Source organism: Oryza sativa, chromosome 1 (assembly GCF_034140825.1).
Source record: "Oryza sativa Japonica Group chromosome 1, ASM3414082v1".
Taxonomy (NCBI): Eukaryota; Viridiplantae; Streptophyta; class Magnoliopsida; order Poales; family Poaceae; genus Oryza; species Oryza sativa.
This window is the reverse complement of record NC_089035.1, coordinates 12,613,339-12,638,355: the sequence shown is the minus strand read 5'-3', so window position 1 is coordinate 12,638,355 and position 25,017 is coordinate 12,613,339. Positions and strand designations below refer to the sequence as shown.

Sequence of the window (25,017 nt, the reverse complement as noted above, 5' to 3'; positions counted from 1 at the left end):
TCAATTCACCCGTTTTCTGGCCCAATGGAAATTAGTGATAAGTTGGGCTCCTCAATTTGGGCCTGAACCCTCTGAATTGGATTGAGAATTCTTCTCTTCTCTCCTTTTCCGACGACGGCGACCGACGCCGGAGGCGGCGGCGCTACCGCGGAGGCTGCGGCCGTCGAACACCGCTCGCTAGTCGCCGGTTGTTTGCCGCCTCGGCCCGATTCCACACCACCCTAGGGCTCCACGGCTCAGCGCCTCGGTCCAAATTCGGAAGCACTAGGACTCTTCTGGTCTTTCGATCCAGGCCTCAGTGGCGGCGGCGATGGTCTGCTCGCCGGAGAAGGCGGGGGCGGCGTGCCCGGAGTGCCTGGAGCGTCGAATCCTTTCGGGCCTCCCGGGCTCCTGCTTCTCCTTCGTGCACGGCCTCCACGAGTCCCCTCTCCCCTTCGCCTCCGCCGCCGTCGTCCAGGTCTTTCCGCCACCCTATTTATCTCTTCGTTTCTGTGTGCTTAGCCTAGGCGTTGCTCCACCCTTTGGAGCTTCATTTCATATTCCTGCGAGGCTGATCCTTCCATTGCCTCCGCATTGTTAGAAATCCTTCTCTTTGTTTTAGTGGTTGTAGCTTTTTGGTTGTAGTTCTGACATGATTGTATTTTTTTTTTCGCATCTCCTGGTATTGCAGATTGCATCTGATGGGGCTGAGGAATGTAATGGGAGGTAGGGCTACTGATTCTTTGGTTACAGTTACTTTGCATATTATCTAAAACAATTACCTTTCGTGTTGATGATATTTTCTGGCAAGATGGAAAATTTAGCTGTATATGCTCTTACCTCTTTACAATATCACAACATTATACTTTAGTTAGATTATTGATCATGGAAACAATTGAGTAAATCACTAACTGAACTGTTAGCTATTTTTAGCAGTGTTATTTCAATGCTGCTGCAAAATTCCTTATTTTTCACTTGGGAGTATCATTAAAGCACATGCTGGGGCTTTTCTTTGGACATTTTAACAAGGTTGGGCACAAGAAAGTTTGACATTGTTAGTACACCAGTTCTTGAAACAAGATGCACGGAAAATAGTAACCATCTGCAAAACAACTCAAAAGCCGTTTGTACATCTATGCAGTTTTTGGCTATTAGAGCTAGTTGTATCTTGTATGCTGACTCACTGATCTACGCCCTTTGTTTTCTTAACTAACTGGATTGTCCTCTTCCTTTTGTTTCGTTCCATCCTTATTCAAGTGATGCTGTATATGTTGCAGCCAGCAGAGCACTGGTTATTTTGTATTGGTGGGACTACAGGGTGGCAAGGAACTTTTGGATATTCAAGAATGGTAAAGTTTCTTTTTAGGTACTATCTTCTATGCCCAAAAGGCTCCCAAGTTCATCAACATTTAATATTATCCTGCAGTGAGAGTAATTCCTTGGAGAATGGAAGTCAGATAGATCTGCAGGGCAAGGAAAGCACAGATGCTGATGACAACCACAGGAAGCAATCAATCATAAACACAATTACTAAGTTAACTCCTACTCGATATCTTGCTAGAGCAGCCACTTCTGAAATTAGAGAGCTTATCTCAAGTTACTTGAATTTGACAACAGAAGAGAGTGTGATGAATTCTTTAAATCTTTTGTCTGAAAATAAAATTGTTGGCTCAGGAGGCTTAGATTTTCTCAATTTTACTGGATTTTCAGAGTTCAATGATATACATCCTTCTGGCCATGTCAGACATCCCAACATCTTACCTGTTTTAGGCATTGTAGAAACATATGATTGTTGCTACATGTTGCATCCAAAGTCTCCATATACCTTGGAAAATATCATGCACTACAGTCCAGAGGCATTGTGGTCAGATTGGCATATTAGATTTCTCATCTACCAGATAATATCTGCTTTGGTGTATCTTCATGATTCTGGAGTTCATCATGGTAATCTAAAACCTTCAGCCATCTTTATGTCAGATTCTTTATGGCCTTACCTGAGCATAAGTGATATATGTCCTGTAAAACAGAATTGTGGTTTTGCTGAGTCAAAGCGTCCAGCTCTTACCCTATGTTGTTTTGAGGAGGATTGTTCTTCGAGGGCCATTTATTCTGGTTTCAATCTGTCATCATCCTTAGATTGGCAGTCTTACTCTAAGCGATGGTGGATGGGTGAATTGAGCAACTACGAATATATTCTTGTCTTAAATAAGTTAGCTGGTAGAAGATGGGGTGATCCAGCTTTTCACACAGTAATGCCTTGGGTAATAGATTTCACAGTGAGGCCTGATGAAAATTCTGATATTGGTTGGAGGGACCTCACCAAAAGTAAATGGCGGCTGGCAAAAGGTGATGAACAACTTGATTTTACTTATTCATCATCTGAGGTTCCACATCATGTTTCTGATGAGTGTCTCTCAGAGCTAGCAGTTTGCAGTTATAAAGCAAGGAGGCTACCAAAGAACATCTTGAGGTCTGCTGTGCGTTCTGTTTATGAGCCCAACGAATACCCATCTAACATGCAAAGGCTATACCAATGGACTCCTGATGAGTGCATTCCAGAATTCTATAGCGATCCTCGGATATTTGTCTCTCTTCATTCTGAAATGAGCAATTTGGCTTTACCTTCCTGGGTGACTTCTGCAGAGGAATTTATTTGTCTGCACAGGAATGCTTTAGAGAGTGATCGAGTCTCGCGACAACTGCATCATTGGATTGACATAACCTTTGGGTATAAACTTTCTGGGGAGTCATCTGTTGAAGCCAAGAATGTAATGTTGCCTCCTAGTGATCCAGCAAAGCCTAAATCAACTGGGCGGCGCCAACTTTTCACGAAACCGCATCCTAAGCGACTTACTAGCACACCTCACTCTACCTATCATAATAAAATGGAATCTTGTGCTAAATGCCAGGGGGGATCAAGTAGCATGACTACTGGTCTACTATTAAAGGACCACATTCCTCCAGCTATGTCATCACAAATTGATTATCTGGAAGAGTTTGAGCAAGCAAACGTGTTTATGAAGCTTGAAAATCATTTGTGTCCAATATATGATTATGCTAATGATTCTTCTTCTTGTTGCTCTTCAGTCAAATATAATAAGAGCCCTTGTTCAAATCAGTATATTGTGCCTCCAGAGAGTGTGCTATCAGTGGCGCCTGATTTTGATTTTTGTTCTTTTCTTGAATGCTTTGAATCCGATGATAGTTCTCCAACGGGTTATCAAGAGCTGTTGCGTTGGAAGCAAAAGTCTTGTTCAGTTAATGAGTATCATGCAAATGATATATTTTCTGTTGGGTGTATCTTGGCAGAAATCTATCTGCACGGACCACTTTTTGATGCTGATCTCCTATCTGCATATAAAGAAACTGGCATACTGCCAGGAGCAATTCAAGAATTGCCTATCCATGTTGCTGTTATTGTTGAGTCATGCATACAGAGGGAATGGAAAAGGTATCACAAAGTTGTCTGTTGTTTGTAATTTATAGTTTTGTATGTCATCACGGTGCTTTTTCCCCTAGATTTTTTAAAAAGAAACTATTAGACCTTTTTATGAACTTGTGATATTTTGCAGGAGGCCACTGGCAAAGCACCTTTTGGAATCACAATACTTTCCTCCATCCGTTCGATCTGCATACATGTTTCTTGCTCCACTTCAACTTATATGTACACCTAGGGATCGCCTTAAGTATGTTGCTAAGCTTGCAAGTGAAGGAACACTTAGAGCTATGGGGGAATGTGCTGCCGAAATGTGTGCACCCTACTGCCTACCTCTTGTTTCACCATCTTTGTCATATATTGACACTGAATTTGCCTTGGCTCTGCTTAAAGAATTTGTGAAGTGCTTAAGTGTCCAAGCAACAAAGGATCTTATACTTCACATCATTCAGAAGATCTTACAGGCCGGTTAAAATATCACTACGAAATATTCTCATGTAGCTTTCATCCATTTCTGGGTCTTGATGTGTGCAATATAGTTTTTATTTATTCCAACAAGTCCTTTTTACTTGTTGTAGGCACCAGAATATTCACATCTGAAGGTTTCCTTACTTCAAGATTCATTTGTGCGAGAGTTGTGGAAAAAATTGGGAAAACAAACTTATATTGAGAAGGTGCATCCTTTGGTGATCATGAACCTGTACAATTCACCTAACAAGATTACTGCCTCTTCTGCGTCCATTGTTTTAATTGGTTCAAGTGAGGAACTAGGGATACCAATAACTTTTAATCAGGCAAGTCTTGTTAGTAACATTTGCTTTGTTGTACCACCGTAATCCTATGTATTACTAATTTATTCTTCATTTTATCCAGACAGTTTTACCAATAATCCAGTGTTTTGGCAAAGGTTTATGTCCCGATGGAATTGACACGTTGGTCAGGATAGGTAACCCAATTAACCCTTTTTTCCTTGTGATGAAGCTGTTAGTTCTTTGAATGGTAGTTGACATTAGTCATTACAGGTGGACTTCTTGGAGAGAGTTTTACTGTCAAGCAAATTCTTCCCTTGCTTAGGAATGTTATACTCTCATGCATTGAATCCTCAAAGATCAATAAGCCTGAGCCACAACACAGTTGGAATTCTTTTGCCCTCATGGATGGCTTATCTGCATTGGAAGGCCTTGTATCAATTCTACCTGTCAAAACAATTCTTAGAGAGCTTCTTCAGGTATTTTGGTGGCAAACATAATTGAATTAATGACAATAAGGGGAGCAAAATGGATTGATTTTGGATTCTCTTTAATCACTACTAACTGAAGCAGTGAATTTTGAAACTGATCCAATTTCATACTCAGTTATCACTTGCTTGAGAACTATTTGATGATTAGGAGATACTGATTCTATAGTTTAAAACTTTTCATAAGGGCATAAGGTCTAATTGAAATCTACTACCTCTGTCCAATAAAAAAATGGATTTCTAGGGATTAAGGACAGATTAGGTGGATAGACAGATAACCACAGTAACCTTATATAATAAAATAAACACAGTACACGCACATATTCCATATATAAACTTGATTAAAAGGAAGGTTGAGACAACGGGTTAGAGATGGGATGGAAAGAAGCGAGATTACAAGGAAACATATTTTGATGTAATCAATTTGCTAGGTCCCACATTAGTAGAAATACAATTTTTTTGGGACGGAGGTAGTACATTTCAATGCCCAAATGCAAGACAACTCTCACTATCCATACCTTGAGAAAAGTTCATGTGCATTTCAGTATGCCCCCTTTGAGGTTATTCCACCATGGTCTTCAACTCATGTGCCTCATATGTGGCGGTTATTTTAACAAGTAGTCTGTATTTTGACTGAGATATAGTCACCAATTTTGGGGACAATAACAGGGGCCTACCTGCCAAGCTTCCATCCTCCTGTTTTTCCTTCCTCGCCCTATCTTCCCCTGAAGATTTGAAGCTGCAGGAGCAGCAGCACAATGCTAGCCCCATCCAGATTGGTTAAATATTTCATGTTTCTCACGCTTGTCACACCTCACCTCATCATGGCTTATCATGCAAAATACAGAGTTGCAGACTATGGAAATTGGAGTTCACATGAATTAATTCTAGGATATTCCATCATGAATGTATTGCATGCTAGTTCTGTATCTGATAATTGTTTTTTTTAAATAGTTTTGAGGGTGGATGCAGATGCCAATTATCATTTATTGAATTTTTGGTAATGATCTGAATAGAAATTATAAAACGTGGCTCGTCTGGGAAATTGTTACTGTACTAACATTGGAAATATAATCCAATGGCATCATATCCTTGCGAACTCTAAATGTACTAAATTCTTCTTCCTTTTGCCCACATTTACAGGACCAAGTCTGTCTTCATATAAAGGTTCTTACGCAGGTTCATTTGAATCTTCGTGTGATTCAGGCAATTACTCTTCACAGGCATAACTTACTCTCACTAGTTAATTTTCTATCAGAACAACATTAAATCATTGACGACAAATAAATTTGGTTAATTTCTGTGTTCTAAATTAGGTGGCTGCTAGTGCATTTGTTGATCTTTGTCAACAAATTGGACCAGAAAATACGGCTACATATGTGCTTCCACATCTAAAAGAGCTTTTTGCTGAACTAGCATTCTCTCATGAGTCTTCTGGTCTTAGCGTTCCTACAAAAGGGTTAAAGTTCTTCGATGGAAACAAAACAGAGCCAGCTAAAATGGAATCTAGGATTGATCTCGTGTAAGTAGAGTTTTATGTGCTCTGATATAATTAGCTTTACATACTTCATGACATTTACTTGGTGAGGTGAACTTTTGTAGGTTTCTCTTGTATCCTTTCTTAGCAGCACTTGTTGGAATAGAGAAGCTCCGTGAATGTTACTCTACATGGTTTCTATTAGAGCAAGCTCTTCAAAGATTGTATGGCTGGAAGGTATGGAAGGTTGCATTAGCTTCTGCAGTGTCGATTATCTTTTGTGTTATTGGGAGGGTGCCAGGAGGAAGAGAGAGAGAAAGAGGGGTTGGGGGGGTTACACCCTAATCATATTAGGGCAGTATAACACATAATAGCTATCCTAGGGATTGAAACATTGGTGATCGGGTGTGAACCCCTTATTTTAACGCTCATATGTCATGAGTTCCTTCACTTTTTTTTACTCATTGCTTTTTTTTTTAAGTGGCAGCCTTCCACTGACCATTCTGGCAGTAGTGAAAACATGAAAGGTCAAAGGTTTCGGTCTGGGAACTATACCTCATCTGAGCCTGCTCCTACAAAGCTTGTTGCAGAGATTGGTAAAAATGGTCGGAATATGACAGTCTCCAATCAAGGATCTAGGCTTGAGCATGGGTCATCTAGTGACAATTTGTGTGCCTCAACTTCTGGAAATCAACCATGGTTTTGGTTCCCAAGTCCTGATCGTAATTGTTGGGCACCAGATTTTCTTGGACGTAGTGCTGGTATGAAGGATGAACTTCCATGGAAGATCAAAGCTTCAGTCCTTTACTCAGCTCGGGCCCACCCTGGGGCTTTGCGGTCATTAGCTGTTCATGATGATGAGTGTACAATTTTTACTGGTGGAGTTGGTCCTGGTTTTAAAGGAAGTATCCAGAAGTGGGAGTTACCAAATATGAACTGCAGTTCTGGATATTATGGGCATGAAGAGGTCAGTTTGTCCTATTTCCTTCATTTGGCACTTTTCTTATTTTACTCTGCTACTACGATAGGATGGTTGTCTTTTCTGGATAACTACATACACCCTGTACTGAGGTCTGAGGAACACAGTATGCATTGCTGGTGTTTTGAGTGGTTTGGTGATATTATGTCCAGATAAAAGCAGGATTCACAAGGATGTAAAATATGCACTCTCCAGGATGTTCTGTACTTCTGCATAAGAGATTAAGAGGCATGATCTGCATGATACTATGATTGTGATCAGATCATGTGGTCCTGGTGCTCAAGTTTTGCTCCCTCTGTTCGGTTTTATAAGGCTTGTTTATTTCAGAAAGTCTTTAAGACTAAATTTTGACCATTAGTTATTTTTTCATAAAATATAGTATTTTTTAACAGCTATGAAACTAATACTGTTTGACAGTACTTTGAAGTACAAACGTGATCGTATAAGTTCTATACACTAAATGTACTTGTATGTTAACTAGTTATTAGTCAAACATTTTCAATAACAAAAAGAAAATGCAAAAATTATCGGTACAACTGCTTGCTGCCACAAAAAAAAACTGCAAAATAGACACAATGTATCTAGTAACAAGTAACATTCCCCGAGAAATGGTAAATTTAATGTTAAAAAATATATTTATTTGGTAAACTATTGTTGTGCCAAGTATTTAATGATAATATATTATATTTTCTTGCTCTACATCCATTTATTGTTGTGCAAAGTCTGACTCATTGATGCACTCACTAAATTAATCCATACCTGAAATATGAAGCCCTTTCTTTATGTGCAGACATTTTCTTGTCTAGTTAATTCTTATAAATTCTTCAATATTTGCGTAGGTTGTCAATTCTATCTGCATCCTGTCAATTACGGGAAAAGTGGCATCTTGTGATGGCACTATTCATATATGGAATGCACAGACAGGAAAACTCATAGCAGTTCATACGGAGTCATCTATTAGCTTTCCTCAGCAAACTGCATCTATTGAGCAGGCAAACATGCTTAATCAGGATGCCCTCTCAGGTGGAATATTGTCAAATGCATTTCGTGGTAGTTTATATACAACTATGCATTACATGGAATCCAAAGATAAACTTGTTGCTGGTATGGGAAATGGTTCAATCAGGTATTGCACTTTTTTTCTCAATTTTTTGGAATTAGTGCTTTAGCTGAGTAGAATGTGTGCATGGACAACAAGTGCCAGGTTGCACATGTGCACAATTTTGATCTTCGATAGATGCTGCCATATCAAAATATACAAAAAAAAAACTTCTACTCTTAATCAGGTCAATATTATGTAACATGAGTTTTACACATTCCATTTTTGTTTATTAGAGGAGTAGCCATTCAAACCTGAGAACATGTTTTGTTTCTCACCACCCTAGAAATGCTTCTGACTGTTGTATTGCACATTGATTGCGTCCATGCAGATTTATTGATATTTCTCAAGATCAGAAGCTGCATTTATGGAAGAGTGACTCAGATGAAATCTCTTTCTCATCGCTTGTATCAGCTATTTGCTCATGTGCCTCAGACAAGCTGAAGAAAGACAGCACTGTAGCTTCATCTTCCTGGATAGCAGCAGGTTTAAGTTCTGGTTATTGTCGATTGCTTGATGAACGTAGTGGAAATATTGTTGCAGTTTGGCGAGCACATGATGGTCACATTACAAAAGTATGTCTATTTTCTTAACAGGCTACTACCAAATGTCCACAAATAACCAGGAAACATGACGCGTCTCCTATTCTACTATCTGATTTATTTTCTATTTGCGCATACAGCTAGCAGCACCAGAGGATCACTTGATTGTATCAAGCTCCCTTGACAAGACTCTTCGAGTTTGGGACCTAAGAGGGTATTGCTCAGTTAATTTATTTATTCAATTTACCTAGTCTGATGCCTCCTTTGCTGATTAAATTTATACAACATATATTACCATAAGACAGAAGAGGTGCACATTTAATTTTTTTCCTTTTACTAGTGTTTTTTTTTTTTGGTAAATTTAGTGCTAGGATATTAACCATGACACTTATTACGCTCACAGCAGAGGCAATATATGCTTCAAGTTTAGATTATGTAATACTTATATTTGCCATAGCTTATAAGCTATTTTCACTTTGAACTTTCATGGTTTCTTAAAGATGTTTGTGGCAAATGTAACAGGAATCTATCAACCCAGTCAAACATTTACAGAAGTCACTCAGATGGGATCATTAACTTTTCTGCGTGGGGTCAGGATATGGTATCAGTTTCAAGAAACAAAATTGCATTAACTTCCCTTTCGAGGCCAACAAGTGAGGTATGTACTTTTTAATATTCACGCCTCCAATTACATGATCATGGAAACTTTGATATTTGGCACAGTAATATAGGTCCCTTTAGCAAGTTTTGGACATTGTGTGTGTTGGAATTCGATTGGTTCCCACAGAAGTAATCGTCGATGTATTGTCAATCTATCATGCAGATTGGACATCAGCAGCTCACATTTCAGTACCTCTATTCGTCTGATCGAGGAGTGAAATACAAAAACATGTCTGTTCTTTCGACTATTTCTGTGCTTCCTTTGTCAAGATTGTTTGTTGTTGGAACAGAAGATGGTTTTCTCAAAATCTGCCACTAGTTGCCTGTAGTAGCGGTAATCATCTCTTCCTCATTGAGTTATTTTTCTTTAGTGACACTTCTCTTCCTTGTATTGAATTAACTTTCTTTTTGGTGGTGCCTTGCTCATATACCCCACCCAATTTCATCAGCTGTTATTGTAGAATACCGCCAAAGCGATGTAACATGCTGTAAATTCCATGTGAGTAAAAGCTTCAGTTTTGCCTAATCTTCTCTGCAATAGCTCAGTGTTGTATACTACTTTCTTTTCTGTTGTAATGAAGCTGAAGCTTCTTTCCTCTACCCCCTAGTTTCAATAGTTTCTTAAGCTAGTCTCTTTGCAGTGGTTTTTATGGAGTGGGAAGATATCATATGTACTACTAGTATATATTTCATTGAATTTTAGCATCCCTTGTTGGATTTGGCCATAGCTGTCTTACAACTTAGCAATGAAGTATTTTATCAGTATTCAGAAGAGTGCTCCATTGCCTTAGTGTATGTGGGATATGTTCTGTTTGTAGAGACAGATCACAATGCAAGTATGGTAAAAGACCAGTTGTTCGTAGTGCTGAACTGCTGATTAGAGTTGGTCTGCATGAATCTGAACAGAGACCAAAGTTGTGGTAAAATGCTATCCTGATTAGCAATCTGCAGCTATATCAGAAGTGTTCTCCTTGGGACACTAATAGTCTTGTTAACCTCGCAATCTCTCCTGAAAACTTGCACACTTTGTAGGATTATGCTGTCTCCTTTTGCTCTTCCCTTGAGCAAGTGAGCAAACTGCCCTGTCGTTTTCTTATTGGCTTGTTCTGCTACAGAGCAACCTGATTTTCTGCATTTCTGCAGAGCTGACATGAATCATGGTAGCTGTAAATGCGGGTAGTTGCGTAACTCTGGTGGAGCTGAAGTAGGAGTAAATTGGAGCTTACTGCCCTGCCATGAATGCCTGTTTACTGCGCCCTGCAAGCCTGCAGCCCCTCATTTCCTTCCTCCTCTCATTTTTATTACACATTGATTGATATCTGCAGCAAGGCCCAATTCACCATCAAATTACTGCGTACCAATCACTGCATAAAAATCATTTTTAGTAAGGTCAAGCATTTGCTTTCTGGTCTACATTGAGCCTGAGCTGCACAACTAGAGCATGGAATTACACTATGGCTATGTTTAGATCCAAACTTTGTATCCAAACTTTAGTCCTTTTCCAGCACTTGCCTTGGATAGTGAGGAGGCATTTCATCATACAATGTATGGGAGACATTGTTGATCGTGTTCTCGAGGACTATGAAGACCAAGGAGTCATGAGTAGTGATCCTGTACTGGTTTAGTAGGGAAGCCTTCATATCAATCTGTCATACACATACAACTTTTCAGTCACATCATTTACAATTTCAACCAAAATCTAAACTTTGCCATCAACTAAACACAGCCTATCATGGTTTGCCTGTGGAAAGCCAATACTTTCTGGAGCTTTCGTACATTGTGCCTTGTGCCATTAGTCACTGACAGGTGGGTGTTGAACATGTGCATTCCTGCATGCATGTGGGGCCCACTTTCAGTGTCAGCCATAGGTGACTCCTCCAATCCAGTTCACTCATGCACAGTCCAGTAGCGTCCAGTGCCTACTGCTTCTGCTGCTTATAAGCGAGCGTCTTCACTCTTCGCAGCAGCTAGTTCTCCACAGAACACAACACAACCCAAGCAGAGCATTAGTTGATCGAGCACTCGAGCAGCTAGCTTAGCTTAGCAATGGCGGGGAGCAGCAGCGTCGGCGCCGTCCACCGCGCGGGCCTCGCCGTGGGGCTCCTCCTGCTCGCCGCCGGCGCCGCCGCGTGCCACGGCGCGAGGGCCGTCCCCGGCGAGCCGGAGCCGGCGACATACCGGCCGCAGAACGTGTACGGATTCGGCGGCTTCTACCCTGGCCCCAACATCAACTGGGTGTTCCCCGGCCCCAACGGCGTCACGCCGCAGGTCGGCTTCGGCGGGATGCCGGGCTCCTCCTCCTCCGTCTTCCCCGGCGCCGGTGGTGCCTCGCCGCTCACGCCCGGCGGCGGCGTCATCGGCATCCATGGCGCCACCAAGAAGCCGTGATCATAGGGCATCATGAGGCTTCTTGGCCCAACCCTCTTAAGTAAATAAGAATGACGAAGGCGTGCTTAGCTAGCTAGTACTATCTAGGTTCGTGTTATGTAGTAGTAGTAGGTGTTTAATTAACTTTGATCTGTATCCTGTATCTGTGTGTTGAAGTGTGTTGTTTCTGTGTGAAACTAATCTAGGTTGTTCGTGCATGCTGTTAATCTCATCTACATTTCCACTTCTTCAGAGGTTTACTGTCTACTAATGAAGTGGTGGGCTAGTTCTAAGTTCCATTCTTCTTATCCTTAAATTTTAGAGAAGTTCATATTTCAGAGGCCACGTACTAGTAAGGCATTAATCATTGCATAAAAAACCTAGATAGAACTTAGGGGTTATAAAATGAATAGCACATTGAGTTTAAAAAGGGAGAAACTGGAAGAAGACATTGGTCTCTTGTAGGTGGTTTTGCAGGTTGAAGAGATGTATAGCTTTTGGGCTGGGCGATGTTCTTTCGGTGGGCTCGTGTGCTTGGCAAATCTTGGCTGAGTTTGGATTTGTATGGACTCTTGTTTGCCTGAAACCCTCTGTTCTTCAGCTCTACAAATTGCTAAGCACCAAATAATAATAGCCATGCGTTGCACTTTTCCATGTAATGTGGATGTGGATTTAACAACTGAATCTGCTTTGCTAGTTCACAAGAACTGAATCATGCTATTTTATTACTAGTATGATATCTGTGCAACTGGTAATTACGTTCAATGTAGTCTATAATGGAAACTGAATGCGAGAACCGTTTCGGCAACATTTCGCCAAATTTCTTCCTTGATTTCATGACAGGTTCACACCAAAGCACTCACCCAAACACAAGCCAAAACAGAAAACAAATTAAAAAACAACAAGAAGAAAAAAACTTCTTCTCCAGCAACTCTTATTCTCGTTAAAAACAGCAGCAGCATACATCTAACAAGTAACAACACCGATCACAAACTTATTGCTGAAACCTCTGAAGAACACGCGACATCAGATCAGCTACTACCACCTTAATTAATTAGCTCGCTGCCACTTCATCCCCATCATCCATGGCGGCGGCGAGCTCGAGCTCGAGCTCAGCGTTGGCGCTCCTCTTGTTGACGACCCTGCAGTTGAGCCTGACCTCGCCCTGCGTCGTCCCGGTCTTCACCTCGATGCCGCCCATCTTCACCATGGCCTTCACGAACTTGCTCTTCCACCGCGTCTCGCTCTTGACGAACTCGTCCACCGACGCCCTGAGCGTGGCGTTGGTGAGCAGCGCGTGGTCCGACGTGAAGAGGCCCAGGTTGTTGGCGACCCCGACGTAGTACTTGTTGTCGAGCGCCGCCGGGGTGATCACGTCCATGTCCACCGTGGTGTTGGGGAAGAACTGGCTGCTGTTGGAGGGGCACACGGCGCGGAGGAGGAACGCGTAGGCGGCGCTGATCGCCGGGTCGGCGTCGCCGACGCCGGTGAAGTTGTAGAGGCGGCTGGTGAAGGAGTCGCAGTGGGAGACGCCGATGGTGTGGGCGCCGGAGAGCACCACCATGTCCTCCGCGGTGAGCGACTTGTTGGCGAAGCGGCCGACGAGCTCCGTGGCGTTGAAGGTGGGAGGGGGCAGGTTGTCGAGCGCGTCCTGGGCGATGGAGACGTTGCCGTCGCGGCGGCCGGCGGGGACCTTGTAAGTGACGTTGCCGGTGAGGGCGACGCTGTCGCGGGCGGCGAAGGCGAGGATGTCGGCGCAGGAGACGACACGCGGGCACGCCGCCTCGACGGCGGCCTTGGCGGCGTCGATCACCTCGAATCCGCGGAGGCTGGGGTTGTTTGGTGGCGCGGTCTTCTCGGTGTCGTTCCCGTCGATCAAAACCGAGGCGTCGCAGCCCTGCAGACATTGAGCAAAATTGAGAATTCTCTCCTTTCGTTTTTTTAGTGAGTAAACTACACGGCCGGTCATTAAAGTTGGAGCGAGGTATCACTTAGATTTATAAATTTGAAAAATCGACATTAAAGTCCACGATCTTTATTTTTCATGTTTCTCTTTACCATTTCCTTGAGAAATTATCTCGGTCCTTGAACTCTTTACCACAGTTTAAATTTCTCCCAGTTGTAGAAACGGATGAACTTATTTATTCATTGGCACTTCAGAATTCTCTTACAGTTGATATATGCTTCTATATTTCTTATTTCTTTTGGCATAGCTTAGATTTCATTAGCTTAAATCAATTTTTTTCTACCCCTTCACATTTTTAAATACACAATCTCAAATTCCAAGCCCACCCCTACGAGTCGGGATGAGCAAAGGAGGAAGGGCGAGTGGGTGCGATTTAGGGGGGACGCAAAGGGTGAGACGTGATGGGAAAAGAGATCACAATGGAAGGGATGGACCAAGGCCAAGTGAGGTGTAGGAAGATGACGTGTATATAATGGGTACAGCGTGGGTGGCTGGAGAGAAAAGGAACCAAGTGAGATGAGAGGGGCCGCCGGGCCGGGGTGGGATGAGAGCAACTGGTTAATTTTGTCTCGTTTAGAATAACGACGTTTGAACGATTTTAGTGCTATGACAACTTCCCATATATATCCCATTGAACAAATTAAAGTAATTAATGACCCTTTAGTTCCTAGGCACATTATTATAAATCATCGGGTTCTCTATGGTTAAATTATGCCGTTATATAGTAGTGGATTAAGAGCTCTATGGCATCTTTTTTCCCCATGTTTTCCCATATAACATTTCATCCCAAGAAACGTAGGTATTTCTAGTCTGAAATTTTCGCTGCCAGCATTGCAGGGGTGCCAAGGGAGAGGGGGTCAGCGCTAGTGTTATTGGCGCCGAATCATAGGAGTGTATCTAATGTGTTTGTCACGTTGCTAGGAGTGTATCTGCTAAGAACCTATTTACGTGACTCTTTTTTCTTAAAAAAAACAAACTGGTTGATGTTGGCACGTTGCCATCTGCTCAGCCTGTTTTCATGACCGTACCCTGATGCTAAAAATGTAGCCATCAAGTAACCAGTGTAATTAATTGTACTAATCAAGATTCAGCGGAACATGTGTAGTGTGTGTACACGGACGCCCCAATGCCAAATTTGATTTGTTTGTCGACAGTTTGGGAGATGAGTCTAAAAAACGAAGTTTGGGAGAGAAGGCCGGCCGGATCAAGACAGTATATAATAAAAGTGCTTCTGTCTAAGATGACTTTTTCTTAATTCGGTCCCTGAAAAATATTGAGAGTTATAGATGCCTGTAGTATAAGTTAGGAGAGATGAGGGGTAAAATTAGTCAACCTCTTGAGACGAATGAGAGTTGATTAGGTTTATTATCGTCATATGGCGGTGGATCATCCTATTTAAGTCGTAAATTTAGCACGGATAATCTTCTTAAATTTACTCTTACGTGAGGTTAGGCCTCCCATGTAGTCAGATGCACGCGTAAGACTTGTACTCGAAAAAAAAAATCTACTTCTTGAGAGCTCTTTTTCTTCTTAAGTTGTCGGCACGATCTAGTCAATTATGCAGGTATAAAAAGAACTAGATGCATGTGATTAATTTGTATGCAGATTGCAGTTAACTGAAAGTGACGATATATTGATGGCATGCCCTTTTCAATATGCTATTGTTCTACCTTTGCTGAAAGAGACATATTATATTAGAAATAAGTTTCCAATGTTTCAATTTTCAAACTATATATAAGCTCTATCATTTTTGGTTGGGGCATCCCATGGTATGAAGGACGTGTTCTTTTTTTTTTCCATAATCCATGGATTATCCCAGACACACTTCCCAAGTTCTTAATTTATCATTATTAGCCACAATTAAGAATCAACGGTATCAACTTTTGTTTTAAAATTTGGCCACTAATACGTTTGGAACTCTATATATGTCTTCTGAAGAAAATATTTCATTGTTTTTTTTGTTATAAATACTTCCACAGTGTTATAATTCTATTATTATACTTTGATGTAAATTACAAAAAGTGATCAAAATCATTTGTGAAGAGCGCAAAAGTCAAAAAGTGAAGTAACCTAGCATTGGGACAGTACTATCTCTGGTAAATGGAGTCGTCTGTGACTTTTCCAAGTCAACAGAAATGCTACTACTGTCGAACTGAATTTTATATATACTATCATAATCCAAAAACTGTTATAATTAAAATTACAAAATATATGTGGTCTTCTCCATAATCCAAACCACACGTATTTTAGACAATCTATGTGGTCCAAATTAATATATCTTTTTTGAGGAACCAAATTAATTGCTATATTCTTTTTTGCGCGAAAAAAATTAAAAACGTTAACAACCATAGTTTGACTGCAGCACACATTATAGAGCAACATGATTTTGCGAACTACAGTGATCTGATTTTTAAACAGTGATATGCCGATCTTTTACAACATTTAGTCATAAAATATATCCCAGCTAACTCTCCCAAGTGTATAATCTGAAAAATTGACACCTTCTATTTCTGTTATAACGTTTCAAAAAGAAAGTTTTTATCGTTTTTGTACAAAGAAAAAAACAAATCAATTAACCACTGTTCTTGCACAAAAACAGTGCAGGTATAAGCAAAACTAAATTAAGATCATGATCTGGATGAACACGTACTCTGACAAAGCAGTCATGGAAGTGCAGGCGGATGAGGCCGGGGGCGACGCCGCTGTTGTTCTTGAACGCGGCGGCCACCGCCTGCTGCACCAGGCGCTCCGCCGACGGGCACGTCTTGTTGTAGAACCCGACCTTCAGCCCGGCGCCGACGGCGGCGCCGGGGAAGAAGGCGACGAGGAAGGCGAAGAAGAGGAAGAGGCACTTCATGGCCATGGATCGCTCAGAGCTTAGCTATAGCTAGCTGCTTGCTGCAGAGGTTTGCTAGGTATTATGAGGTGCTTATATAGCATAATAATGGAGTGGTTTTTCACTATTTTTTTCCTTTTGGAAATGAAAAAGGAGTGGATTTACACTAGAAATCAAATTAATTAAGGACTAGCTTGTCAAAGGGTAGGTAGTGGCTAGGGATGGCAATCGGGCGCGACGGGCACGGGTAGTGCCTACCCATACCTATGTCCGTGAGATTATTTGTGCCCGTGGGTATACCCATTACTACATGACGGGTAAGGATGGTTGCCCATGCCCATTGCCCGCGGGCGCCTTATGCCCACGGGCGCGCCCGTTTACCCGCCACATCAAAAGCAGTGGAACAAAAAGTCTACAAGCTACTAAGTTCGAATCGAACTTAAAACATCAAATATTCTCCGCCTCGGTGTCGTGTCTCTCCTCTGGCGGCGATAGAGTAAGAGGAGAGAAATAATAAGGGAAATAAAAGGGAAACCGTAGAAAACAAAGAATGTGGCTTATGTATTCTAGTAGATTTTGCTCATAGCCTACATGTAAGTTAGATTTCGCGGGTAAACGGGCAAAGCGGGCATGGGTAGTGATTACCCATACCCATGCCCATTTACCCATCGGGCATAGCTTTTGACCCAATAAGATACCCATGGGTATAAAATGGAGAACAAACCCAACCCTAATAGGGTTTTTACCCGCGGGTAAACGGGCAAACGGGCACAATTGCCATCCCTAGTAGTGGCAGTGCCAGAAATTGGGCGGGTACATACCTGAGCTAATTAATATATTTTGGGTAACAACTCCGTTTTAGATTATCTATTTGTCGTAGCAATATTTCTTGGACCAAATAAGTATAGACACGGAAAATTACATTGTTACCATTGTTAAGTACATCTATTTTTTTTTTACAAATTAGTCATTAACTCTGATTAGTAACTGTGCATGCATGGCTGCATTCCCCGCAAAAAAAATAGAATATATACGAGAAAAACGCTTTAAATATATACGAGAATAACAAATATTTGATAAAAGAATTTAATATGCTAGAATTAGAAGTAATTTGAAATGGGTCGAGTAGCCATCTTATATACTACCTCTATTTTTTTAATATATCACGCCGTTGATTGTTTGAAATACGTTTAACCATTCATTTTATTTTTAAAAATATATAGTTATCATTTATTTTGTTATGAATTGATTTATTATTAAAGGTTTCTTTAAGCATGATTCATATTTTTTATATTTGCACTTTTTTTTAATAAAACTAATAGTTAAACCTATATATAAAAGTTGACGGCGTCATATATTAAAAAAGATAGAGTATTTAAAAATTTTCACAGATTTTTATATGGACTAACTAGGATTAAAGTGATAAGCCTATGGATAAAGCTAATTATATATCCTAGTCTTCTCTCCATTCCCCAAGAGTATTTGTAAGTAAAAGCTGCATGATATACATCGATACTCTACACAGCACAAGTGGATCCATTTGCTTGCTTTTCTTCTTTTTCAGTTCTTTTTTACCAACATGCTCCCTGCCATGCTGCAAAGCAGCCAGGCCCATTGGTGTATTTCCAGCCACTGCATCTCAGAGCTAGGCTGGGTCGATCTCCTTTTCGTTTGTGACCTACTAACCTCAGAGCTAGCATTGATGACCAATTTTGCCCGGTCCCAATGGAAGAAAAAAATAGTTGATTTCGGTACCAAGTTGATGAGAGAATCGTTGCAGCTACAGCTGAAAATATTAGTCCTAGTACAGTACGTAGCACCTGCCGTCTTCAGCTGAATATTAGTATTTAGTACTATATATATATCTCAGCTGATCGATGCTGGTTTTAGCTATTTTTCAAACAAGAGTAGGTGAGTGAGTACATCTTGATTTGATTCATTTGAATGTCTGTCGGCGTCGATCTTCTCCCGGAGTCCTGATGAACAGATAAGGGATGAGATTTAGTACACATGTAGGAGTATTACTCAAGGATTTCCAATTGATTAGCTTCATGATTTGACACATGTTCATGAATCTTAGTACACATGTATGTGTCTAGTGGGGTATATATACGTGGTGTGGCCATGCTCTTGTTGTTTGAAGGCGTGTGTCAACAACTTGTACGTCTGTAAATTAATAATTGTGTCTATAATTAACGTTGAAAGTGTATATTTTCATTGAGAAATGATTTGCCTTGGACGTCATTGTTTTTTTTATATTGCAATCAGTATTTCTGAATGTCATATCTCGTTGAAAAAAACATTTTTCACTGTTGATAAAACATTCTAAATAATTCTTGATCAAAGTGACGAAACATCGTTTGACGTTTTGGCTAGGGTGAGACGTCCATTAATTTTCGTTATTTTGAGGGCTTTGATTAAGTCCTTACTATTTCGGTGAAGTTTCACATGCGGACTCTGCTCATGGAAATGGTCACAATTAACTCATATATGGAAGATCACACTTAGCGCGAGATATGAGTGATTATTTATGTTGAATCACGTACGCTGCGTCTAGTTTAAATAATCAAATTATTCAGAAGCATCTCCTCCGCTTTTCTTGCTTTACTTGGTTTCACATGATGCCCGCATTCCCAGTTTAAGAATGGCATGCAAAATGTTTCAAAAACAGAAAAAAAAAAAAAGAAGAAGAACGGAATGCAAAAGCCAAAAGAGTAGCTAGTTTGGTAAACACAGAATATATTCTTTGCTTACCATGCTATATATATATGTTGCTATTGTAAACTAAACAAAAAGTGAAAGAAGGCCTGATCCGCTGGCAATCTAATATATTAACTGAACTTTATCAGAGTAATAAGTAGCTAGACGTGTGTTTTTGCTAGCTGATATTAAGCAGTACACTCTTCATCCCAAAATATAAGTGATTTGGCTAGTACTATAAATCTATATATTAAAAGATTGTCTAGATTTGTAGTATGAGAATATGTCACGTACGAAGGATATACATTATTGCGAGATGAAGATGCACGGTACGGTGGCAGGTGCGGGGGTGCTGCCCGCCAATACATTTTAAGATTATGAAAATAAATTTTATTTACCTTTCAAGGTAGTTTTTTTTCTCCGATGTGGAATTCAATTTAGCCTCTATGACATGATGTATCTGGCCATTTTAATGCAGATATTTTATAGCTAGCATTTTATAGTTTCAAAATAAGTATTTTAAAATTTATCAAAATTATAAAAGTTTACTTAAAAAAGTCAAACAGCCTATATTTTGATTAGTATCTATACACACGCAGACAACATGATAGGGGACGAAAATTGTGTCATGCATGTACACGTATTTTCGTTGACCTGGAGTTCACCCAAGCACACGGTCAATTTCGATATTTCGATCACGGGGATCACGGACTCGATCATGATTTTAATTGCAAAGGCTGACTTGTTTTCGTCGACAAAGTCTGACGACCAGAGCCGGCCACCCGGCCGGCCGGATCATTTAATTTCAACTGTTTGAAATTATTATTCCCCCGTGTTTAGTCCACCCTCAAGTATCCCAAACTTTCAACTTTCCATCACATCATATCATATCCAAAACTTTTCTACACACATAAACTTTCAATTTTTTTCAAACTTTCAAATTTTCCCAAACTTATAACTTTTTTCAGGAACTAAACACACCCTAGTTCACCATAATAATGGAAGTACGAGAGTGTACTACTCGTAGGCGCACATGCTCAATTTTAGTGTGCACTACCATTTAAATAACCGTAATTTTTTTTAAAAGAGTATATATTATTAGTATTCATTTGTTATGGTTTAATAATGTTCTATGCATAAATATGCTCCAATACATTTTTTTACCCAAAAATAGAAGCCGGATTTATGGGTACCGGATCATAGGTGCTGCTTTATTTCAAATAGGCACCTATATATTGACATTTTCCCATCTCAGCGCGCGGGATGAAAAAAATAAAACCGGCACTCTTGAGTAACTATAGATGCCGGTTCTAGAGAAAACCGACAGCTATACTATTGACCCTGCTTTTTAAAGACGACATTTATAATATATAGGTGTCGATTTCTTTAAAAAAATGACACCCATAAAAAACTGAGCCGAGCCGAGCTGTACTGATCCATTCTTGTTCACTTGCCCTGCCACCCTATTGCGCGCTCTCTCTCTCTCTCTTGTTTTTGCCCGCCACTCCGCTTAATTTCTCCCATCCTCCACCTCCCCCTTCCCCTCCCCCTCCGGCCTCTTACTGACCACAACAACGAGTGGCGCGCCTCCACGCTCGGTCGCTACCTCCCTATCATCAACCCTCCCTCCCACCTTCGTCACCATCCATGCCATCGTTCTCCCCATCCCCACCTCCATCATGTCCATGCGCCACCAGGATCCCGTCAAAGCGCTGCTCGCCTACTCCCCATCCCCACCTCTACATCGCCTCGCCGCCTGATCTCGCTATCGACGCAGGTGAGTCCTCTCCTCATCCATTTTTCATGGCGCCGCCGTCTCCTCCTTCTCCTCCTCTAACACGTCGCTGTCCTCCTTGTACCCATCTAGATGGCCGCTAAATCCCGTCGCCCATCGCTATCTGATCCCATCGCCAAGGCTACGAGCTAGCCGATGCTGTCTCCATCTGCATCGCCGTCCTCCTCGTGCCCACCTCCATCAGTTGCGGTGGCTCAACTATTTGCGACCGGGGATCAAGAGGGTAAATGTCTCTGGCAACGAGGAGGAACTCAATCTCAGGCTCCATACTCTCCTCGGTACTATTAACAGTGAAATTTGGTAAGCCCCAAAGTTATCATCGGCCTAGAGTCAGTATTGGTTTCAAAGGCCTGGAATCGGCCGATGGGAATTATCAAGTCGCCCATAGTCATATTCTTGCTATATTCGGTTATGAAAATTAATCTAAGCTTATCCAGAATTGACCGAGTTCAAGAAGGATGCGGCATGGCAAATTATCTAATAATTAGGAAGAGTTTATTAGTTTCCTTTTATCTTTAGGAAAGTGTGTTTAGTGTCCAATAAGAACTTTATGTTTTCCTTTTATCTTTAGGAAAGTTTATTTCTTGTCCAATAAGGACTAGTATCTGCCTATGGGTATAAATATGTACACCTGGGGTTATTGTAAACTATCTCACAGATCAATACAACTACTTTCGGCGCATCACCACCCTCTTTACCAAGGTTTTTATTTATCATCCCGCGGAACTTGGCACCTGACGTGGGGCTACATCGGCTTTCGATATCTGGCGAAGGGGTAAGTCCTACGCTCCGCCGGCCCTGGCAATTGTATTGGCTACGTTAGTGTTGTTCAAGGCTACCTCTTGGATCGCTTTGGTTTAGTTGGTATGTTTGTCTACCTACTTATCATAAATATCTTAGTTAATCTAGTCTTAGTATCTCAATTTAGTCATATCGGCCGATTCTCGCTTTAGGGTTAATGCCGGTATCGGCTAAATTGCTTTAGTAGATTAGATTAACTAAGGTATCCACCACCCTGAAAATTAGACATAAGGGTTTCATCGGGGTTTCAGCCGATGAGTTATCTGGACGTTGCATCGGCTTATAAGGATTACATACAAGTTGAATTTAACCGATCGCAACAAAGGTTTCACTGCTTATCTAATCTTGTGGATTTAATGACATTGGACCTCCAGCCGATATATGCTTTGACCTTCGGGTCAGTACTTATTCTATCATATCATTGTTAGCCAATTGATTTCTACTGGATTATATTATTGTTCTATTATATTACCATCAACCGATTGTTTTTATATCGTTATCTACATTGGACATATAGCCGATAGAGCAAAATCCTATCGCTATCGGCTGGTATCGGCATCGGCTAGAATCACTCCATCGGTTTGTCAGATCACGCATCTCATCAACCTTTGGACCTGCACTGGAGCTAAGCAGATCTCCTAGGCCGTTGTGTTCGTCGACTTAATTCACGTCAACACGGTTCCGGCACTATCGGTGAGCGTGGATTTTTCGTCAACAGGTACCTGGTTCCCTTTGTTTTCTGTTAATTCAGTGAATCCCTAGCCAGGGTGGTGGGCATGGCATCCACCACAGTGGTGGCTACTTTTTCTTTTGTTCCGAACATTATAGGTACCGATTTTGAAACCAACACCTATGCCAACGGACATAAGTTCCCCCAAATCGGAACAAGTTGGGAAAACGACACCTATGGTGGGGTCCTATGGTGGTTTCCCAACCAGTATCCATTTGGGGTCCTGTAGTAATGACATGTAAAGGGCATCTCATGTGTTGTCAGCATTTGGTCCGTACTCCATCTCTTGCATCCATGCCAGCGAAAGGGGGAAGATGACTCATCTCTCATCTTTCTCTAATAAGATCTAGGGTTTTCTCTGAATAAGTGTGTACAAGTTTTAGATCTACTAAATATATTTTTGTATGTCTTTTAAAATACTCATGAAACTATATTTGTCTAGAGTTTTCTTTTTTTTGCTTTTCTTTGTTGATGTTTCCTGCTTTCACTAGATCATCAATGAAGACATAGGAAGGCATGTCTACCGATGATCCAATCGGTGGTGCTAGCTCTAGGGTCTGGGTTGATCACCAATTTGTTTGGTGGTAGGTTGCAAGATTCGCCAAAGGATTGAAGATGGTGATTGATACAAGTTCATGTACTTTTGCACGTGCCAAAGTTGGCTAGTATTGTTGTTTGCGCTCATCTACTCGCACCTCGTACATGTTCCAAGATGTGGAGTATCTTTTTTTTTGTGGCGCCAAATTTTACATCTCTTATTGTAAGAAGATGGTTGTAGTCATTTATCATATCTAATATAATTAACCTTTCTTTGAAAAAAATGTTTTGATAGCACTAATACGGAACTGCTAATTAAATCGCATTGCCCTATATCGCTACTGGTTGAGGAAAACTCAATATTAATATGGGTTTCTCGTCCACCCACCCAGCCCATGTCATATACGGGCAATAATCGGCACTAGTAACATCACATCAGTGCCGATCATTAAGATGACCAACATTAAGAATATTACTAACGATTCATTAAAAAATCGGCACTGATGGATATCGAGCCGACCTAAGCTGATAAGTTGGTCGATCGATCGGCGTTTTAAGGATGATTTAGGATTATCTCTCTCAATCTCTATGCCTCCCTCTCACTCTCCCCCCTGATGCTGCTGCTGCTGCCGCACCTCCACCATGCCACCACTGTCGTCGAGTAGCTTCCCTCTCTACCCCGCCACCACGTTCCCCTTTCCCCCTCTCTCCATATCTATCTATCTATCTATCTATCTATCTATGCCTAGATCAAGCGAATTGAAGGAGTTGGCAAGTCGGTGAGGGAGATTGAGTGGCTTGACCAGCGGGTGATGATGGCGTCACCCATCCCCCCTCTTGGTAGGGGCAGATCTGGCTGGTGCGGCCTGCTCGAGCTTTTAATTTGGATCTAGTGTGGAGCGGGTTGTAGGAGCTATAGGTGGAGAACGCAACAATACATATCTAGGGAAGATGAGAAGATGGTCTTGGGAAGAAGATGGAGGAGACGAGAATTGGAAAGGCTACACCGAGGGTCTCTTGCTTCAAATTTGGACTTGGACCTGCTACCCCGTCAGTATGAAGAGGGAGCAAAATGACTACCACGGCTTGAGGGAGACGACGATGGCAATGGAGATGGATGATGGCGTTGACAACTCCTCTACAACGACAGAGGTAACTCCAATCTGGTGTTGGTGTTCTTGATGTTGTGTAACATAGGTGGTAAGTCCAATCTAGTGCTGGTGCTGGTGCTCTTGATCTATTGAATGTGTGTAACAATGTTGTTCTTGACAATGGGGATTAGTTTTGAATATGTAATTGAATCCATCTAATATTGTATATGATGTTTATTGACGAATCTATTTTGTTGTCAAGTTTAATCCAATGTGATGTTTGGTCTTATGTTTTTTACCTGTTCTTGAATGCGGATTGATTAGAGGGTATGGATGTGGATGTGAATCTCATAGTGGCGCTCAAAGCATTGGCTCGGCTTGATTCTTCGAGCTGGCCCTTTTTTTTTTTTTACTCGTGGAAGGACATTAGTGCCGGTTTTCATGAGAACCTAAAGAGGGTTGGTTGGGGAACCAGTACAAAACAGGTTTCTATATATATATAGTGTACATTTATTTAATATACTTGTGAAATGAAAGAATTAAGAACACAGACAGATACACATAGTCTTTCATACTTATTTTGAATAGCCATTGATCTATTTTTTCTATGTACACGTATGTTTTTGGTGAATTATGAGTAGCGCCGTAATTTATGCATGAACATTTATTCATGCATGGTAAGTTGGTAACTTGGTAGGTGTTCTACTTATTACCAGCTGCCGGCCATCTTAATTATATACTTGTATACGTGCATCGTTCATGGCAGAGTCACTACACACATCAAG

General features: G+C 41.1%; 3 protein-coding genes across 8 annotated transcripts; 2 read left to right on the top strand and 1 right to left on the bottom strand.

Moving 5' to 3' along the window:
- Window positions 1–64: 64 nt before the first annotated feature.
- On the top strand, window positions 65–11,113 carry LOC4326972 (protein GFS12). Of its 6 annotated transcripts, none has more exons than XM_066311376.1 (18): window positions 65–457; window positions 671–705; window positions 1,257–1,328; window positions 1,406–3,430; window positions 3,552–3,879; window positions 3,994–4,209; window positions 4,289–4,361; window positions 4,438–4,643; window positions 5,796–5,858; window positions 5,969–6,174; window positions 6,255–6,366; window positions 6,617–7,096; window positions 7,948–8,234; window positions 8,539–8,782; window positions 8,890–8,963; window positions 9,272–9,407; window positions 9,573–9,743; window positions 10,553–11,113. In XM_066311376.1, exons 1-17 carry the CDS (start codon window positions 311–313, stop codon window positions 9,726–9,728), a joined length of 4,860 nt encoding a protein of 1,619 aa, XP_066167473.1. In that variant the 5' UTR covers window positions 65–310; the 3' UTR covers window positions 9,729–9,743; window positions 10,553–11,113. The 6 variants fall into 6 exon arrangements, with proteins under 6 accessions (XP_066167473.1, XP_066167471.1, XP_015621349.1 ...); XM_066311374.1 differs by lacking the exon at window positions 10,553–11,113 and adding an exon at window positions 9,859–10,134; XM_015765863.3 differs by lacking the exon at window positions 10,553–11,113 and having other exon boundaries at window positions 9,573–10,134.
- A 261-nt stretch (window positions 11,114–11,374) lies between these two features.
- LOC4326971 (uncharacterized) lies at window positions 11,375–11,994 on the top strand. Its single transcript, XM_015790413.3, has one exon. It carries the CDS (start codon window positions 11,456–11,458, stop codon window positions 11,795–11,797), a length of 342 nt encoding a protein of 113 aa, XP_015645899.1. The 5' UTR covers window positions 11,375–11,455; the 3' UTR covers window positions 11,798–11,994.
- A 581-nt stretch (window positions 11,995–12,575) lies between these two features.
- On the bottom strand, window positions 12,576–16,644 carry LOC4326970 (peroxidase 1). The gene is made up of 2 exons (XM_015766343.3): window positions 16,393–16,644; window positions 12,576–13,673 (listed from the first exon to the last, which is right to left on the bottom strand). The coding sequence occupies exons 1-2, from the start codon at window positions 16,603–16,605 to the stop codon at window positions 12,831–12,833; spliced, it is 1,056 nt and encodes a 351-aa protein (XP_015621829.1). The 5' UTR covers window positions 16,606–16,644; the 3' UTR covers window positions 12,576–12,830.
- Between the last annotated feature and the right edge of the window lie 8,373 nt (window positions 16,645–25,017).

Bases quoted from the DNA above. Each gene is read 5' to 3' on its own strand.
- LOC4326972 (XM_066311376.1), top strand. From the start codon at position 311: ATGGTCTGCTCGCCGGAGAAGGCGGGGGCGGCGTGCCCGGAGTGCCTG. The intron at 6,367-6,616 runs GTATGGAAGGTT...TTTAAGTGGCAG, and splicing joins AAAGATTGTATGGCTGGAAG to CCTTCCACTGACCATTCTGG. The intron at 8,235-8,538 runs GTATTGCACTTT...GCGTCCATGCAG, and splicing joins ATGGGAAATGGTTCAATCAG to ATTTATTGATATTTCTCAAG.
- LOC4326970 (XM_015766343.3), bottom strand. From the start codon at position 16,605: ATGGCCATGAAGTGCCTCTTCCTCTTCTTCGCCTTCCTCGTCGCCTTC. The intron at 13,674-16,392 runs GTACGTGTTCAT...CAATGTCTGCAG, and splicing joins TCCATGACTGCTTTGTCAGA to GGCTGCGACGCCTCGGTTTT.
- LOC4326971 (XM_015790413.3), top strand. From the start codon at position 11,456: ATGGCGGGGAGCAGCAGCGTCGGCGCCGTCCACCGCGCGGGCCTCGCC.